We start from the raw sequence: 17,611 nt of genomic DNA, 5'->3' as shown, positions 1-17,611 counted from the left end.
CATCTCATGGACGCGCGAACTAGCGTACGTCGTACTTAAAGGTTCCAAGGCTTCAAGCTTCGAGCCTTGGGAGCTCATCTAGTCACGTGATGCACCTTTGTACCAGTCGGGCGGAGCGCCTTGCAAATCCCGCCCTTGTCTCTAGCAACTGCACAAACGTTGCTACACTCTTCAATCGCGATGCAAACGCAACGCTCATCGTCGGGGCCAGCCACACGTCTCTCTTCGATACCACCACAATATGTCCGCCCCAGCCCCAATCCACGTCGACGAAGAGCAACACGATAACGCCCAGTCTCCCTATGACACTCTAAGCTTCGACCGAGACTACGACTCTGGAAGCGAAGGCCCAAGCGTAGTGGGGATTGCCTCGTCAGCCTCCCTGAGGCATTTTAAGAATGCGCTCTCACCGACCGGCTTTGAACAGCTGTTGCGAATGCAGTACGTGTTGTTTCGCCCTCGGTGACGCAATGGTTCCTCACCTCAGCCAGGACGGTGGATTTTTGTCGAGTCGATCACAGATATCTGGAGGAACAATTCCCTATCGCTATTCGTGAATTGGAGCGCGTGGAATCGTTCACCGGGGCCCTGTTCAGGGCTCTGATCGAAATCAAGCGTACTCAGGTAAGTAACCCGTTGGCTTCAACGTTGTCACCCTCCGGAAACGCTGCCTTTAGAAATCGCATGACGATCGTGTCGTACGAGTGGAAGAGGAGATCACCCAAGTGCGAGCTGAGATAGAAGAACTCATGCAACCACTCAAGGCTTCATACGCCTCTGCTCGAGGTGCGCATCCTAGCCACATGCTAGCGTGTACGTTCTGACTGCTCGGAGATACAGCTGAGTTGTGCAAGGAGAAGAAGGGTATCGAAACAATGAAGGTTCACCACGCGGATCGCATGGAAACAATCGAAAATTCCTTGCATAAGGTTCAGTTGAATGCAACGGTCCTACGCTCACAGTGTGTAACACACCGCAAGGATCTCGACGAGCTCAGTGAGCAGCTCCTGCCTACGCAGCAACTTGCGCACTCTCTGGCTACCCGCCTCTTGGACATGGAACAGCGAGAGGAGGGCGTCTGGAGTATTCTGAAGGAGCTGCGTGAGGACGTATTCCAGCTCCAGCAGCCAGACGTGACAGGTACGGAGCATCATGTTGGTGACGGTGAGTTTACTATTCGTCTATACGTCGCCAGTAGATTGAATATGATGTTACACTCAGAAACCGAATTCAAGTCACTTGCCGACGAAATCGCCGCTGATACACCTCACGTCGCCTCGATGTTTGCACTGCCGGTCGTACCGACTCGTGCAAGTGATGGGTGGTATTATAATAACGATCAATGCGAGGAAGACTCGGAACCGTCCGTGAGTATCGCCCATATTGTCGTGTATCTCATACTAACGTAGAACAGATGCCCAGTACCGATATCTGTGGAGAGATCAGCGACGATCAGAATTCGCATGACAAGGAGGTGTCGGACTGGACGAGCGATGACTTCAAGGAGATCGAGAACAGTGACAAGGCAAGCAGAGGTTCCGAGGATGGCGATGCGCGCCCTGGTGGCGAGCAGGCCTCTGGATGGTCCGCTCAGAGACAAGACGTTACGGCTGCGTCACCTGCGGCCGAATCTCAAGTAGTCGGTCGCTATTCTCTGACTGCCTCATTAAGCCGTCGCTCGCAGCCTGCACACTCTGCCATCGAACGCGTCAGCTCATCCATCGGACACTCGGACAGCGCCAGCATGGACCCACCTTCGGACGCTAGTGGACGCGGCCATGCGCGGTTACCCACCGGATTCAATATCGGGGCATTCATCAGGTGCAATCGCCACGATTGGATCTTACGAGTCGGCGAGGGCATCTACCACGGTGTTCTCTGCTTGCGTCGCATCCATCCCTGGTTGCCATACATCCTACTCGTCCTGACGTTAGGGTTCATCTGGGTCACCGTCCACCTTCTACGTCGCTGGTACCTCCACGTCAACGTCCCCCTTCCGTCCCGTCGCCCTTCCGAGCATCCTGTGTGGGAATGGGCGTTGCAACGAACGCAACCATGATTTGCTCCTCCTGTTGTCGTATCAATCTCGGGGGGTCGGCGATAGTATATTCCGCTGTATATCACTGATTATTCATCAATGCCTTATCACTGTTGCTGTCAACTGGATGCTGTGCGCGCAGCCATCCTCCCTTCGCTCCTCCCTCCATGACACGGCGCAAGGTCCTGTGTACCTGCAAGAGATGCCGCCGACGGCTCTGCACGTTGGAAGACGAAGAGGTTCAAGGACGATTTGTGGTGCGAAGAACACGGAACAAGCACCTTACGAGGGACGAACTACAAGATGATCTCGACGATGAGCTGGTGGAAGAGGCCATGTCGGGGACCATCCTTCTCACCGCGGCTGCTCAACCCCTCTCTCGTCAAGGCTCAGGAACTTTACCGATCCGGCGCAGAGACTCGCAGCATGCTTGGGATGGCCCGGCAGGGAGCGAAGAGGACGAAAGCAGTGTAAGTACGACCTCAGGCTTGCGATCATTCATCTACTGGATGCTTACCCGCTTTCCAGGAAGATTCAGAGTCTATTGACGATAATGACGATGTGTCCGCACATGGCGGTTTCGTGAAGGTGCGAATTAAAGCTCATCCCGAGATGCGAGAGACGACTTACTGCCCGTAGACCGCGCCGAGGTTCGTCGCTGATGCTCTGTTTGACGGCTCCGTGCGCATACGGGAGCAAGTATTGGGAGATATCAACAGTATGATGGACAGACTCACCAAAACCATCCCGTCGGACTTCCTCATCACGTTCTCTGTTCGTCCCCGGACACTCGCTGACCCGACTCCAGAGCCGAGGGAAGGGGCCTTCGTGGGCGTGTATAGCTGGCTCTGGGAAAACTGGCGGTACATCCAGAACGACTTGCCACCGTTGGGTCATCACGACATGGATCAGCGCCGGGCGAGTCTGTTGCGCCAACTGAGAGAGCACACTACCCGGATGGACAAGATGAAGGCGAGGGCTTGGAGCAAGTGCATTGTGGAGCACCTCATTCGAACGGAACTTGGCCCAGATAGCGGCATAGGCCCGCAATCCTACTCAATCGGTATGCTGATTCCAACGCTATTTCTCGCCGCATACTAAGCTTGCTGCAGATACCAAGAAATGGCATTATGCGAGGTCTTTGGAACACTTCATCCTCGCCGCCTTGATCATGACCACCGTGCTCCATTCGTTAATCGCCACTTCACGTCCCCACACGCAGTACGTGTTGATCACACTCCAGGCTGTCCTGTCCGGAGCGTTCGCATGGTGCAACACGCAGCTCCAACACTCCCCGCGTCTCACTGCTGGCCAATCCGACTTGCTGAATAAACTTCCGGACGATGTCAGAGAGGCAATCAAATCCCTAGGCCTTGAACCGGACTTTGTCCGCTATGCTTGCTGTTCGGACTGCTTCGCGACCTACGCTCCCGATCCCTCCAATCCCGACGATCCTTATCCACATGCGTGCACATATAAGGAGACCGACAAGCAGGTCTGCGGCGCTCCTCTCGTCTACAGACAGGAGCACGTCCAGAGGCGTAGAGGGGTTGAGGCCCGCGCCACATATGATCCGCTTCTCGTGTATCCCTATCGTCCGGTCCGGTCATGGATTGGCGATATGTTGCAACGATTTGGCATGCCCCAAACCATGAGGGCTGCCTGGAAGGTGGCGCGTCGCCCTCGATGGACCGATATCTTCCAAGCACCAGCAATTCAGGGATTCTTAGGTCCCGATGGCAAGACACCCTTCTCGCACCAGCCTGACCCCGCCGTCCACCTCGTGTTCAGTCTCTTCATCGACTGGTTCAATCCTTTCGGCAACAAGAAGGCGGGCAAGTCGCAGTCAGTTGGTGCTATCTTCATGGTTTGTCTGAACCTCCCTGACGACATCCGTTACAAACCCGAGAACATCTGCCTCGTGGCGATCATCCCGGGGCCGACGGAACCAGAAACCTACCAGTTGAACCACCTTCTACGTCCCCTCATCGACGAGCTGCTCATCCTTTGGAACCGCGGAGTCCTCTACGAGCTTGAGAAGGCATCGTATGTGGTCCGAGCCGCTGTCATCCCCCTTGTCTGCGACTTGCCCGCTTTGCGGAAGGCTGCGGGATTCGCGGGTTATCAATCCACTCATTTCTGCTCGTTCTGTAGACTCACCAAGAAGTCGATAAACGAACTCGATCGTTCGAAATGGACACGTCGTACTTGGGAAGAGCATCTCCGTTACGCTGCCCAGTGGCGCGACGCTCCCACGGATGCTGCTCGTACCGAAGTCTTCAAGACTCATGGGCTGCGCTGGAGCGAGCTGCTGCGACTGCCGTATTGGGATCCTACCCAGTTCGCTGTCGTCGACGCCATGCATAACTTATTCCTCGGCGAACTTCGCCATCACTGTCGTGAAGTCTGGGGGATCGACGTCAAAGACAAGAGCAGCGATTCTACGAAGCAAGTTCCCCACACTCCTGAACAGCAGCGCACGCAGCTCCTCCGAGTCTTCAATGCATTACGCAAGAAGTCGAAATCCGCATTAGACAAGGTTCGGAAAGGCTATGTCGTCGCTGTCACGGAAGTGAACGGTGTACTTCCCGAGGCCGGGAATTACACGAAGACAGCATACCGCGATGCGCTTATCAAATGGGTATGCTGTTATTGATCGCAACGTCGCGGCTGCTGCTCACATTCATATTAGGTTGGGTCCGTGCACGCCGCCATCAACTTGCCACCTGTTCTCGAAGAGGCCACCACCGACTTCCACGTCGCCCAAGGCCCGTACGACATCTCGAAGTACCGCGTTCTGGAGCAGGCAACAATGGATGAGATCCGTAGCGACATCAAGGCAACGTACTTTCCTTCGTGGATGGAACGACCGCCGAAGAATTTTGGTAGTCCCGCACACGGCAAGCTCAAGGCTGATCAATGGAGAACTGTCTGCACAGTGAGCCTTACGATCACGCTGTGCCGGCTGTGGGGCGGCGTCGACGCGTCGGACAAGCAACGACTTCTCCTCGATAACTTCGTGGCCCTTGTATGTGCCGTTGACCTCGCTACTCGGCGTTCGATGGACCCCGCTCGCGCGAACCGATTTGATCGATACATGCACCACTATCTCCAGACTCTTCGGCACCTGTTCGGACACCAGCTTGTTCCCAACCACCACCTCTCCCTGCATATCCGGGAATGCCTTCTCTTATTTGGCCCCGTGCACGCCTGGTGGGCTTTCCCCTTCGAACGTTATAACGGACTCCTGCAGAATCTGAATACGAACAACAAATCCGGTCAGATTTCATGATACTGCTGTCGCGTGAAGATGAATTCTAACCAGAGTTCGTACAGACAAAATGCCGATCACCTTCCTCCGATACTTCTACATTGGAGGCACCCTGCGATGGCTCATGAGCTCGACGAAGTGGCCAAGATCGTCGTATTTCCGCAAGATGGTGGAGGCCTTCAAAAACGCCGTGATGAGCTCAAGAAGGTCCCGGGGTATCCAAGCAGCTGACTTCATGCCGTTTGGCGACACTCCAGAAGCACAGGTCAACGCACCGGCATACGTTGAGGACAAGGAGACTAAACTTGCACGCTCGACATATGATGCGCTTCTCGCCATCGTTTCCGCAGGTGCCCCTTCCTTTGCCTCTGTTTACGGAGATTCGCAAGACGCTGCGCCGATTCTGAACGACGCTGTCAACTACGTGCGGAACGTCACACGCGAAGGGATCAAGTTCGCTAGCCGTCGTGGAGGCTTGCGCGACTCCTTCGTCCTCTTCCAGGACCCATCGCGACCAGAGGACGTCTCTTTTCCGCGTGCAGGGCAGATTTCGGATATTTTCCTCCACGGAAGGCAGGTAGACGGCGAGACTGTCGTGGAACCTTTTCTTGTTATCGACGAATACAGACCGTTGCATGACGATCATGCCGCATTGGATCCCTATCGAAAATTTCCGGACATCAACACCCGATTGTTCTACAATGAGTTCTACCCTATGCAACGGGTTGTCAGGCTGGTGGACGTCATCGCTCACTTCGCAGCGCTGTTCTGTTCCGTGGAGGGGATCGATTGAGAATGCGTTGTGGCGCGATCTCTTGACAGGGTAAGCATACATCCGCATGTCGGACCAGCGTATCACTGACTCTGTGCTAGAACTGAAAACGACACCCCGCACTACCGCTCGCTCTGCCTTCTGCACCATTCATCTGTCTCTCCATGTTGCATATCGGCCTGCTGCTCCTTCGTTCCCGGCGAACGAAGTCGCCATTGCCTTCAGTTGGCCCGGTCGGTACACCGTCGTTCAGCCCGCCAGCCTGTGCTCCTCCCTCGCCCACTCGCTCAAGACTGCCGGTCAGCACGTCGTCGGTCAGCCCGCCTATCGATGTCCTCAGGTCTTCGCACGACCTCTTTCCCTTGTCTCTAACCTCTCTGCACCGCTGATCGACTCTCTTCTCTTCTCTCGTGCATACTCTACTCCGCGTCCCTTTGCATTGACTCGATTCCGCTCTGCCTTAGCACAACACTCTCATATCGGTCGAGTCATCAATGTCGGCTGCCATCTCAGCATTGCAAAACATCTTTTGCATGGAGACAGCGGATGACTATCACGTCCTCCCGCCTCCCTATTGCAGGATGTTCCGTCTATGGGCGCACTTCTCCGACAAAGCGATAGACAAGGCCGTCTGCAATGATCTTCACAGCTACTCCGACACCCTGGCAGTCCCGGGGTACACTCCGCTACCGCTTGCACTTTGCTTCACTCAGTTCCTCGAAGCAACTCTCCAAACCTGGTTCTTGGGGTCACGAGTACGTGCGTCATCTTGCGGCCGAGCTGGACGAAGAGTACTGTCGCCTCAAACTTAAGGCAATGCCCATAGCCAACATAGACAATGTCGCCAATTGGGTCCTTCTGCAGCCCGTCGAGCATCATGCCGAGGATCTCGCGCATGGCACGCTCGGGTGCGGCTTGCAGATACTGCACGCCCCGCGCGTGCTCGCGCGCACGAGCTCCGTGCGTCCGCGGAGGACGAGGTCGAGGTCGAGGTCGTGCTGCTCGAGGCGCTCCGTCGTGCCGTCAGAGCGTTCGACCCCAGCAGTGAGCTCCGTATTGAGTGTACGTTTGGTGGTGTACGATCCGGCCGGTCAGCATGACGTGCGTATATGATAGCCAGTGCCAGGCCAGCGCTCACTAGTCACTAACGATACTATTCCTTTCGCAGGTTGACTGCCCATTCCCTCTCCAATATCAGTGAAGCCAACGCGATCATGTACGCTCTATGCATTCGCGCGTGCGGGACTAGCCCCGAGCCTTTCGACTGGCCCGCCTGTTACCAGCAATTCAGCTCCTGGCTCCTCCCATACTTCGCGCTCCTCTCCCAGCTACCGTTCGGAGCAGAGAGTCCACTCAGCAATCTCTCCTCCGTCCTGCTCACGATTGGGTCACCCACACTTGCCGCGTACTCCCTTGCACTCACGGCCCTCAATAGGCGGTGGGTGACACGGCGCTTCCGTACCTTCTCCTATCTGAACGCGCAACACGCCGCTGCGACACTGGGTGACCTTCAGGGTGTTCCCGTACGAATTGCCTATGAAGACGGGCAACTTCCTTCCCTCGTCGTACTACATCAGCACGTCAGGCCTTCGCGGGCGGGCTCACCATTGAATTCTCTTCGGGACACGTTGGCGAATCCTGCGCCGATGTCGCGTTGGCAGAACTCGCGACTCTGTGCTCCCATCTTCGATTACGCTCGGGTCTTCTCGTGGAGCGCTACCGCTGAGGATATCGCCGCTGCTTTTGCTTCTGTGTCTCGAAAAGCGAGGGCACGGATACCCGTGAGCGGCGATGTATCCTGGGTTCCGAGCGGAGCGACACTGGATCACTCCAGGAAATGTTACAGTATTGCGGCTCTCCGCCGTCAGACGCTCGCACCCGCATGAGCCTGTATATGAACGCGTTGTCATCGCTTCGTTAGCTGCTGTGTCTCTTCAGTGGGGAACCACGGGAGCGGCGGCTATACTTGTTCTATACTTCGCGCCCACAGTGGTGAGTGTCTATTCGTCTGTTCTCTCTCCCTAGCTTCGGATCAACTGACAGCCTGGAGCAGGGTCTGGGGTGCTCATCTCGACCGTTGTCTGGATGCTCATGCTATCCTCCAGTATCCTGGCTCACCACGCCCATCCCCGTTCCCATGTCCCGAAACCGTGGAAGCTCAAGTTTGGCCATATCTCCCTACTCAGATTGACGAGCCTGCGCCGTCGCCGGAGGCCGTTCTCCTTAAGTCCTCGTCTACCCACGAGAACCTCGGTTCTACTGAGGATGACGACGCAGAGTTTGCCAAAGAGCTTGCTAAGCTCGTCACGGATACGTCTGGAGACGCACGTAAGGTCGACAAGAAGACTGTGCTGGCGCTTCGGGACACGGCCCTTCCTCCACCGGTCGTGCGGAAGAAGAAATGAAGACGTCGACGTCGACGGTGAAGGAGGTGCCGAGAGCGCCACCAAAGATCCCGGTGTCATGAACTTCACGCTCTTCACGAAGTGAGGCAACAAACAACAGGCGAGCATCATTCCTCCATGTCATCGGGGCGTCACTGACTATGGATTCCGATAGACCCGCCAGATCGCCATTCCGGCGGAGTCGGCCCTTGCTGTTCAGACTCGCACGGCTCAGATGCAAGACAAGGTCGAACAGCAGCACCTCAAGCGACTGCTGCTCAAATACGAGCAACACGAGGAAGTCGAAGAGCTCAAAGGTGGGAGGAGGCAATCCTTGCAAGTTGGTCATCGCTGATGTTTGTCTCTGCAGCCCTCGAAGAGCGCCGCCGGCAGGGGCCTATCAAGCGATGCGAAAAAGGTGCGTAAGAATGTCTGTCGAGCGACAACATTGTCACTCACACCGACGTAGATTCACACCATCAGCCGCGACAGTGCTGTGTTCACATGGAAGGCAAAGGCTGCCGACGAGCCCCGACGAGTCCGACGCCGATGACGACCGTCCGGTCGCCTCAACTCCACGCAGTCTCTACAACGAGATTGTCAACACTCGATGAGGCGTACATAAGCGCGACTACAACCAGCCTGGCACGAAGGTTGTTCGCACCACATTCCATCACGGCTCGAATCTCGTCGTTGGCTTCTCTACTGGCGTCTTTGGGCTCTGGGAGATGCCTGCGTTCTCGAACATCCATACGTTCAACATCTCCCAGGAGAAGATCTCGTCCGTCGTGATCGACCTTTCCGGGGAGTGGCTTACGTTCGGTGCGCAGGAGCTCGGACAGCTCCTCGTGTGGGAGTGGCAGTCGGAGTCGTACGTGTTGAAACAGCGAGGCTTCTTCGACATGAACACACACGCGTATCCTCCTGACGGAACCCTATCTCTTGATGACACTGTCTGCGCGTTCGACCTCGAAGTTGCTTGGTGTTCGCCCAGGAGCTCCTCACGCCCGACGAGTTCGACGTGATCGTGCGTGCCTCCTTCCTAGTATGCAACTCACTTTACCCCGTTTTCCTTCGCATCTACTCAATTTCATTCTGCTCTTGTACAATTCGGACGTCCTACCTCTGCATCGCTCGTGAACCCTCCTCTTGTTATCTTGTGCGCATTCTTTTCTCCTCCGCATCCCTTTGACTTCACCCCGCTTCTCTCGGCGTCTACTTCATTTCGTTTTGCCTTCGCACGACCCCTTCAGGTTAACCCTCTTGTCGACTCTCCTGCACGTTTACTTGAATCTGTAACCTATCGTGTACTAGATACCATTCTACGTTCTTCCAGTACGTTTCCGTCTGCCGCTTGACATTGACCACTTTTGACCACCCTTGGTTCCCTCTTGTGCGCAGCACACCAGTAAGTCTTGACTTTCCCCTACTTATCCACCACTTCCGACTACTCTACTCTACTCTACACGCCTTCCGCTCACTCTGTTTGTTTCTGCTTTCTCCCGGTACGTTTCTAGCCCGTTTTGACTGGTTAATCACACTGACGCCCGTCCTTGACGCAGCACAGGTACTTTTCCGTCTGCACCTCCAATCCCGACCAACTAACCTTGCTCCTTTCTACTCACACGAAGCACCTGACCCTTCTCCCTTCCAACCCACCGCTACACCGCAAGATGGAGCGTCGTTTTCCCAAAAAGGATGCCCAGGTGGGTGTGGGCTTGTGTGGCGGCTACCGGGGCGTTAAGACCGAGCACCCAACGCCAGGTTCTTACCTCGCTTTTCCGCCTTCATGGCGAGGCTCGGTGCGACTTCACTTGGGAGGAATTCGCTCATGTGAGTCGTACTGCCAGAACTAGACACACATACTGACGTTTTCTAGGCAATGGGGAGATTGGGCTTCGATTACGGCCCAGCCAGCAAGCGCAAGGGCTCGGGTTCGAAGAAGGCTTTCGAGGCACCGAAGGAACTCGGGAACCGCAAGATGCGGTTAGACAAGGTTTGATTCTCACTCTCGAGCTAGATTCTAATACTAACTTGCCGGTAGCCTCACCGCGGTCGCGAAGACATCTATCGTTCCTCAGATCAAACGGAGTGAGTCGCCAATCCTTCAATTTCGGACATTCGCTGAAGATCTTCAAAGTCTGGCAAATCGTCTCGAGGAGCACTTCCCTGGAATACGGGAGTATGTCATTGCGAAGCTTCCTCCTCGGCCTCAGCCTCAGCCTCAGCCGGAGCCCGAGCCGGAGCCGGAGCCCGAGCGCGAACCCGAGCGCGAGCCCGAGGCGTGAATGTGTTGATTGAATCGCTCAAATTCTGTATCTGTACGACAATCTTGACTACCGCTAGTATGTACATGGACTACTGTATATGACGCAATGACGATCGCGATTGTATGAGTGTGCCTGAGGCTCGGTACCGCCACGCGAGAGGAGTCTAATGGGGTTTTCCGTCGCCCGCAGTTCGGACCGTCTGAAAGGTAAGCTTTTGTCCCACCTTCGATCGGGCCGAAAGGAAACCCCGCGGCCAGGTGGCTAGGTTGCCTTTTGTCCGGTCGGAAATGCGGCCAGGTTGCCTTTCGGCCGGTCCGAAATGAGTCCAAAAATGGGACGTTCCTTTCAGCCCGTCCAAAACGCGTCCGGAAGCCGGCCAATGGGCACGCCGAAAGCCGTCCGATTGGTTACTGGCTGGGAGACCGGCAGCTCAACTTTTGTCCGGTCTGGTATCCGTCTGGCACGCATGTCTCATTCACACCTTTTCTACCGGACAAAATGGGTCCCACAGGGGCCGGACGGGTAACCACGTGACGCCGTTATGCGGCGCATTTCAGACGGACTGAAATGCGGGTATGCCTGCCGTGACAAAGCGCAGCTTCTCGGTCGAGACAGGGCCGACCCCGCGTTCGCGAATACATATGATGTAGAACGAGCGGGTGAACACGGACGCGGACGCGGAAGAATGTGTTTCGGTACCTTACCGGTCCCGCATGCGTCCCAGCCACTCAGAGGAGGCAGAGGGATTGCCAAGGGCCCTGACTATTATAGAGCAAACATAACTGTACCGCTGTGCTGGGTCTCTTCTGGATCTTCGCGGCGGACCGGTGACGTGCAAGCCGAATTGTAGGCCTAGCTTGTACTGTATAGTGCGGGGGGTTCTCACAGGGCCCATATGCTCATGCTTGCCGCTGATCATGAAGTCGTATGTTCACTTGCGACGGTCGTAGGAAGAGGCCACCCGAACTGGAGCACCACGGTTCACTACGAAGTCGTTTTTGTGGCGTGTTAAGTTTTCGGAAGTGCCAAGGCGTTGAGTAGGCGTGCTGTAGAATACCGGTTGTGCCTGGCGCACGTACTTAGGCGAAGACCGATCATCAAGAGCGCCTATTTCCGCGACAGTCTGTCGGGCCGCGCTGTGCCTTAGAAAGGCAACCCGCCGGTCTCTTTTTGACTACCCGCTTCCCTCCGGCGGCAAAGTGGATAACCACGCATTCCCTGGGCAAAATCCTGCTGCACAACGACACTAGCAAGGCCAGAAAAGAGCCCAGGGAGCGCAGAAGAAAGCTGTCGGGGCTCCGTCGGCCTAAGACGGGAGTCGGGGATGGAAAGATGGAGTGATGGAGCCATGGCGGGTTTATCTGATAAGCGGCAAAGGTATCTGATTAGATATCAGCCGGACGCCTAGATCTCCTGCCGTCTGCCCCCCCAGAGGCCTCTTCCTCCCTTCCGAAATGGCCTGGCGTATGTTATATAAGTCTGCACGCATCAATGGCACGCCCTCGTTCGCTCTTCCAGGACCATCCCCCGTGCTTGCCTCCGCGCGCAGCAGCGACGACGACCTGCAACCATGCCTGCAAGCTTTGACGAGAAGCGCGCACACTCCCCCGCGTCCCTCCCAGAGGACGCCATCCCCAAGCTCGATAGAGCAGTCGAGCAGGAGCTCGCCGCGGAGGAGGACGCACATCTTGGTGTCAAGGCTGTAGAGGCCGCGGAGAAGGTCTACGGCCGCTACTCAAAGTGGTTCCTCTTCATCGGGTACGTCGCGTCGCGTCCCATCCGCGTCTGTGTCTCGCACACGAGCTAACTAGCGCATCGCAGAATCGGACTCGCGTCGTACATCTACTCCCTCGATGGCCAGACGACGTACAACTACCTGCCGTTCGCCACCTCCGCGTACGACAAGCACAGTATGATCTCCACCATCCAGGTCGCACAGTCTATCATCAGTGCGTCCCCTCCCGCAGCACATGTGACCTGCCAGCGGTCTGATCTTTCCCAGTTGCGTGTGGAAAGCCCGTCATCGCCAAGTTCGCAGATGTCAGGTCCCGCGCCCAGGCATACCTTGTCGTCCGTGAGTACCACACATGTTCACCATTTCGGAGTTAGGCGGGAGCGGACGCAGATTTGATTGCCTCCCTTCCGTGCTTTCCGGACGCGACATACGGATGCTGACTTTGTTTCCGCCGCGACTGCAGTGCTCTTCTATGTCCTCGGTGCGTCTGTGCGGTTTGTTGCGTGTCTGGTTCTGTTCTTATGTGCGCCGCATATACCTAGGTTATATCGTCATTGCCTCTGCACACGGCGTCGGTGCGCTTGCTGCTGGTATCATCCTCTACGCTCTGTACGTATTTCTGTTCTGAATGCTCCTTTACTCTTCGCTGACTTGTCCCTCGAACAGTGGATACACGTAAGTCGTACATGCAGACCGTACAACCCCCACGGCCACTCATGTATCGTTTCTAGCGGCCTGCAGCTCCTCACGTCCGTCATCATCGCCGACATCACGACGCTCAAATGGCGTGGTTTCGTCAACGGCCTGACATCCTCGCCCTTCATCATCAACGCCTTCATCGGCTCCAACGTCGCCACCCAGGTGCTCGAGCACGCCGGCTGGCGCTGGGGATGTACGTCCTCCCCCTCCTTAGCCCCACTCGCTGCGGTCCACTAACGTCGATCGACTTACACAGACGGCATGTTCGCGATCCTCGTCCCCGCGTCGCTCTCGCCGCTCATCGTCACCCTCTTCTGGGCCGAGCGCAAGGCGAAGAGGCTCGGGCTCGTCGCTGCGCCCCCTCCCAGACCCGACATCGCCGAGGCGCCCGTGCAGGTGCCGTTCTTCCGCACGTGGTGGACCAAGGCGTGGACGTTTGCCCAGCAGCTGGATATCGCGGGCCTTGTGCTGGTCGGCACGAGCGTCGCGCTTATCCTCCTTCCGCTCACGCTCGCGGAGAGTGCGAAGAATGGCTGGAACAACCGTACGTCTGCGTCCAAACCAGGCTCGTCCGCGTCTTAACGTCTAATGGTTGACTGACAGCTTCGATGATCGCGATGATTGTGGTTGGGTGTGTGCTCCTCCCCGCGGTCGCGTTCTGGGAGTTCAAGTTCGCGAAGCGGCCCATCCTCGCGCGTCGCCTCCTCACGAACCGCACGGTCGTCATCGCCGCGTGGATCGGTTTCTTCGACTTTGTACGTCCTCTCTCTCTCTCTGTCTCTTCTCTCTCTCGCGTTTCCTAATAATTTGTCCCCGTCGGACAGGTCTCGTTCTACCTCACCCAGACGTACCTCTACTCGTTCATCATCATCACCAAGCCGTGGTCCCTCATCAACGCGACGTACTTTAACCAGACGCAGTCCGTCGCGCTCACCGTGTTCGGCATCATGGGCGGCTTGCTCATGCGCTACGTCCACCGCTACAAGGTCGTCCTCATCGCCGGCCTCGCCATCCGTCTCCTGTGCGTCTCTCTCTCTCTTTCTCTCCTTCTCCCTGTCTCTTCCTCCTCTTTTTTCTCTCTCTCCCTCCCTATTCTTGCTGAAATACCAGCCGCTGACGCGCAACCTCGCACACGCAGGGGCGTCGGCCTGATGATCCACTCGCGCGGCGCACAAGCATCCGACGCCGAGGTCGTCTGGACGCAGATCCTCCAAGGCTTCGGCGGCGGCTTCGCGTCCGTGTGCTCGACCGTCGCCTCGCAGGCGGCCGTCCCGCACGTCGACATGGCCATCACGACCGCCATGGTCCTCCTCTGGACGGAGATCGGGGGCGGGGTGGGCAGCGCGATCGCAGGCGCGATCTGGACGAACACGATGCCGGTGAAGATGGCGGAGCACCTGCCGAACGTGAACGCGACGGAGCGCGCAGAGCTGTTTGGGAGTATCACGAGCATTGCTGCGCTCCCGTACGACGACCCGACACGTCAGGGCGTCATCGACGGTGCGTTCCCCTCCCCTCCCTCTCCCCCCTTTTCCCCCTGCCGGTCCCTTTCTCCTTTTTTCGCAGCTGTAGTCCGTTCGCTGACACTGGCACTGGCGTGAATGCAGCATACAGCGACGTGATGAAGACGATGCTGATCGCAGGGACGTGCCTCTCGGTCGTGCCCCTCGCGCTCGCGTTCTTCATGCCGAACTGGTACCTCGGCGACCGCCAGAACGCCGTCGACGCCGCGGACCTCAAGGGCGAGCGCATCGGGGTCGCGGTCAGTGGTGCCGGGAACCGGGACCGGGACGTGCCGCCGTCGGTGGAGGACGACGAATCGGACGCGAAGGAGAAAAGTAGCCCTGTTTAGATGCTGAATACTAAGTAGGCGTGTAGGCGTGTGGTGTAGGATGTTTACGACTTCGTACATGAGTTGGAACGGGTTCGGGATTGTTTGTCACTTAATGTTTTTCTCTACTCACTGTATTGGCACTTCACTACTTCGCTTCTGTGGTGGTGTAGTGGGGTGAGACGTCACACGTGCGTTGTGCGTTGGGTACGAGGTACAGTACGAGTACATGGTACGTAGATGAATTGGACCCATGCGAACCACTCCCTGGCAGCTGTGGATCCTCTGAGCCGATGCAGACTCTCCGGTAGGGCGTCCGAGGTGTCTAGGAAAAGCAGAGTAGGGGAAACTGGACGTAGGAGCACGACAGGAAATCCCAAAGGAAGAGGACGACTACCCAAGACAGCGGCCCGGAGAGTGGCTTAGTCAGCAGGCGCTACGGAGTGGCGGAGAGAGCGCGTGCGGCGGGAGGAAGGATCAGGATGACGACGACGACGACGACGACGACGTGTATTCGACTGCGAGACTCTTCCACAGGCTTGGAGCGCATCCCACATGTGCCGCCTCGGGATATGCCAGTGAAGTGAGAGTTGTTTATTCTCGGTATCCATGGTACTTACCACCACTAGTACTACTAGTTACTGCGGCTTACAGTAAAGTCTTGCCAACGTACCTCGTCAGGTCTGAGTCACGCCGCTAGCTGAGGATGATTCCGAGCCTTAGGAGGCTATTAATTCAATAATATGCGTCGTCCTGTGTCTGTTCTATGTTCTTCTTCAGTCATCCGCTCGCTGATCCTGTTCCCATGTAGGCAGTGCGGCATTTCGTCGAGTCATGACCATAAGAGCACGATCAGTGGCTCGTCCCGAAATAGTCTGCCGGGTCGCCCTGAGCTGATTCGTGTGAGATACTTGGATTCATCAGGCGTGCGCCGAAGTGCCACCGCTGGTACTTCTTCCATGGGCGGGGCTAGTTGGGCGCCCTTCGAGTTGCACCGCCCTTAGATACGCCGTCGCGTTACGCGTAGGCCCCAGGAGCGACGCGAATACTAGGACCACCACCTCCACTGTCCCCCAGCAGCCCCCCTCGTCGGTACCAACCATGGCCTCCTACGCTCATCCGGAATCTACATCTCTCGGATCGACACTGGCACCCGCGCCCCTCATCCGAGCTCACATGCATATCATGTCGATCTCGTTTCGCAGGCAATTCCCGGTAGAAATCCAGGAGAGGATAATCGACCAGCTCCGCCTTCGCGACGACGTTCGGTCTCTGCGCGCGTGCTCATTGACATGCCATGCTTGGCACGTTCGTAGCCGGTTCCATCTCCTTCGAGACATCCGCATCCACTGTCCCGAGCAGTTCAAGGACATCTGCTCGTATTTCCACACCCATGAATCCCTTAGGCCGCTTGTTCAGTCACTCGTCATCGACACCATACGGCAGTCTCCGCCTGACCCGACATCTGCTAAATCATCCACCCTCCCCGCGTCCGACTTTGTCTCCACGCAACTGTTCAGTCAACTTCCCAACCTGCATCGCTGTGAGCTGCGGGATTCAATCTTGGATCGCTCTTATGTTCACTCTGCGACATTCCATTCCTCTATTCTCATATACCTCATGACCCACTCATCCATCGAAACGCTCTGCCTGTCTCACGTGAGATTCTCGAGCCCTACGTCGTTCGTTGGACTCATTTCTGCCTTGCAAATGCTGAGACGTTTGGTATGCAACGGGATCGACATCGGGAGAACGACGGAAGGTTCTGCTCAGATTGTCAAGTTTGGTCTGACATCCCTGGGCTACAAAAAACATGGCACGAAGCTCCGCAGCCTGGAGGTACGTGATTTCCCACTGTGTCTTGCAGAACTTGGTGTACACACAGTTGATATGAGCGTTAGATCCGTGGCATGCCACCCTCGGAATATTCACAATTAATCCTTCTCATTCCTGGGGGCAGAGTCGAGAAGCTTGTGATGGACGTCTGGCCATCTTCGGCGCCGAATAAGCCGTCTTCACGTAGCTTGGAAAACACTCGAGCCGCTCTCGCGTGTGTCAAATCTCTGGAACTTCACGTGTACCATGACCTCGACACATTTGCTGTTTTCCCTTCGTATGCGGCGCATTGGCGCCAGTGGGTCCTCATGGTCCTTGACAACGGAGTTTCCTTCATGCAGGCGGGGATACTGCAGGACATCACGTTTGTGTTCCATGGATCCCCCTATCATCTACAGCACCTTCTCCAGGATCCCGTCAATACCACGCTGCTCACTTCCCTGCAACAGACAATCCTCAGCCTCTCTCCAAGGACTGTGGCTTTTACGTCCGCAACCACACCCGTAGGTTGGATGTCAATACAGTCATCTATCCGGCAGGCCTTTCCTGTCTTGTTTAAGCAAGAACTAGCTAAGATCGTCCCACCTAGGCCCGCAGGTAGGGTTTCCGTTCACCGCGGAGGTGAAGAGACACTCTGACTGACAAATGCGACAGTCAACACTGGTTATGAGCGTTCCATGGATGTCGTTCGGGTTTCCCCGGATGGGCTGTACGTGGCGAGCGCAAAAAACGACTTTATCGCCCTCTGGAACTCTGAATCTGGCTCAATCGTCAA

General features: G+C 56.4%; 5 protein-coding genes across 5 annotated transcripts; 4 read left to right on the top strand and 1 right to left on the bottom strand.

Annotated features, from left to right (window-relative positions):
- Nucleotides 1-241: 241 nt before the first annotated feature.
- Nucleotides 242-2,059, top strand: L226DRAFT_567722 (uncharacterized protein; the record flags this gene model as incomplete). The annotated part of the gene is made up of 6 exons (XM_067684069.1): nt 242-441; nt 492-624; nt 678-786; nt 841-1,164; nt 1,222-1,367; nt 1,415-2,059. The coding sequence occupies 6 exons, from the start codon at nt 242-244 to the stop codon at nt 2,057-2,059; spliced, it is 1,557 nt and encodes a 518-aa protein (XP_067540216.1).
- Nucleotides 2,060-4,397: 2,338 nt separating this feature from the next.
- On the top strand, nt 4,398-6,102 carry L226DRAFT_456128 (uncharacterized protein; the record flags this gene model as incomplete). The annotated part of the gene is made up of 3 exons (XM_067675277.1): nt 4,398-4,679; nt 4,731-5,316; nt 5,375-6,102. The coding sequence occupies 3 exons, from the start codon at nt 4,398-4,400 to the stop codon at nt 6,100-6,102; spliced, it is 1,596 nt and encodes a 531-aa protein (XP_067540215.1).
- Nucleotides 6,103-6,575: 473 nt separating this feature from the next.
- L226DRAFT_567720 (uncharacterized protein) lies at nt 6,576-10,753 on the top strand (the record flags this gene model as incomplete). The annotated part of the gene is made up of 14 exons (XM_067684068.1): nt 6,576-6,840; nt 7,003-7,171; nt 7,250-7,862; nt 8,187-8,468; nt 8,641-8,782; nt 8,836-8,883; nt 8,958-9,028; nt 9,092-9,336; nt 9,441-9,492; nt 10,028-10,171; nt 10,230-10,298; nt 10,345-10,461; nt 10,510-10,556; nt 10,606-10,753. The coding sequence occupies 14 exons, from the start codon at nt 6,576-6,578 to the stop codon at nt 10,751-10,753; spliced, it is 2,412 nt and encodes an 803-aa protein (XP_067540214.1).
- A 1,492-nt stretch (nt 10,754-12,245) lies between these two features.
- Nucleotides 12,246-15,311, top strand: L226DRAFT_610034 (drug:h+ antiporter). Its single transcript, XM_067686116.1, has 12 exons — nt 12,246-12,493; nt 12,557-12,684; nt 12,738-12,809; nt 12,934-12,947; nt 13,009-13,079; nt 13,137-13,145; nt 13,202-13,362; nt 13,426-13,713; nt 13,773-13,924; nt 13,994-14,190; nt 14,308-14,669; nt 14,777-15,311. Exons 1-12 carry the CDS (start codon nt 12,306-12,308, stop codon nt 15,019-15,021), a joined length of 1,887 nt encoding a protein of 628 aa, XP_067540213.1. The 5' UTR covers nt 12,246-12,305; the 3' UTR covers nt 15,022-15,311.
- A 239-nt stretch (nt 15,312-15,550) lies between these two features.
- L226DRAFT_531394 (uncharacterized protein) lies at nt 15,551-16,244 on the bottom strand. Its single transcript, XM_067680074.1, has 3 exons — nt 15,812-16,244; nt 15,639-15,757; nt 15,551-15,583 (listed from the first exon to the last, which is right to left on the bottom strand). Exon 1 carries the CDS (start codon nt 16,101-16,103, stop codon nt 15,921-15,923), a length of 183 nt encoding a protein of 60 aa, XP_067540212.1. The 5' UTR covers nt 16,104-16,244; the 3' UTR covers nt 15,551-15,583; nt 15,639-15,757; nt 15,812-15,920.
- Between the last annotated feature and the right edge of the window lie 1,367 nt (nt 16,245-17,611).

Source organism: Lentinus tigrinus, assembly GCF_003813185.1.
Source record: "Lentinus tigrinus ALCF2SS1-7 unplaced genomic scaffold L226scaffold_4, whole genome shotgun sequence".
Taxonomy (NCBI): Eukaryota; Fungi; Basidiomycota; class Agaricomycetes; order Polyporales; family Polyporaceae; genus Lentinus; species Lentinus tigrinus.
This window is presented reverse-complemented; position numbering and strand designations above follow the sequence as displayed.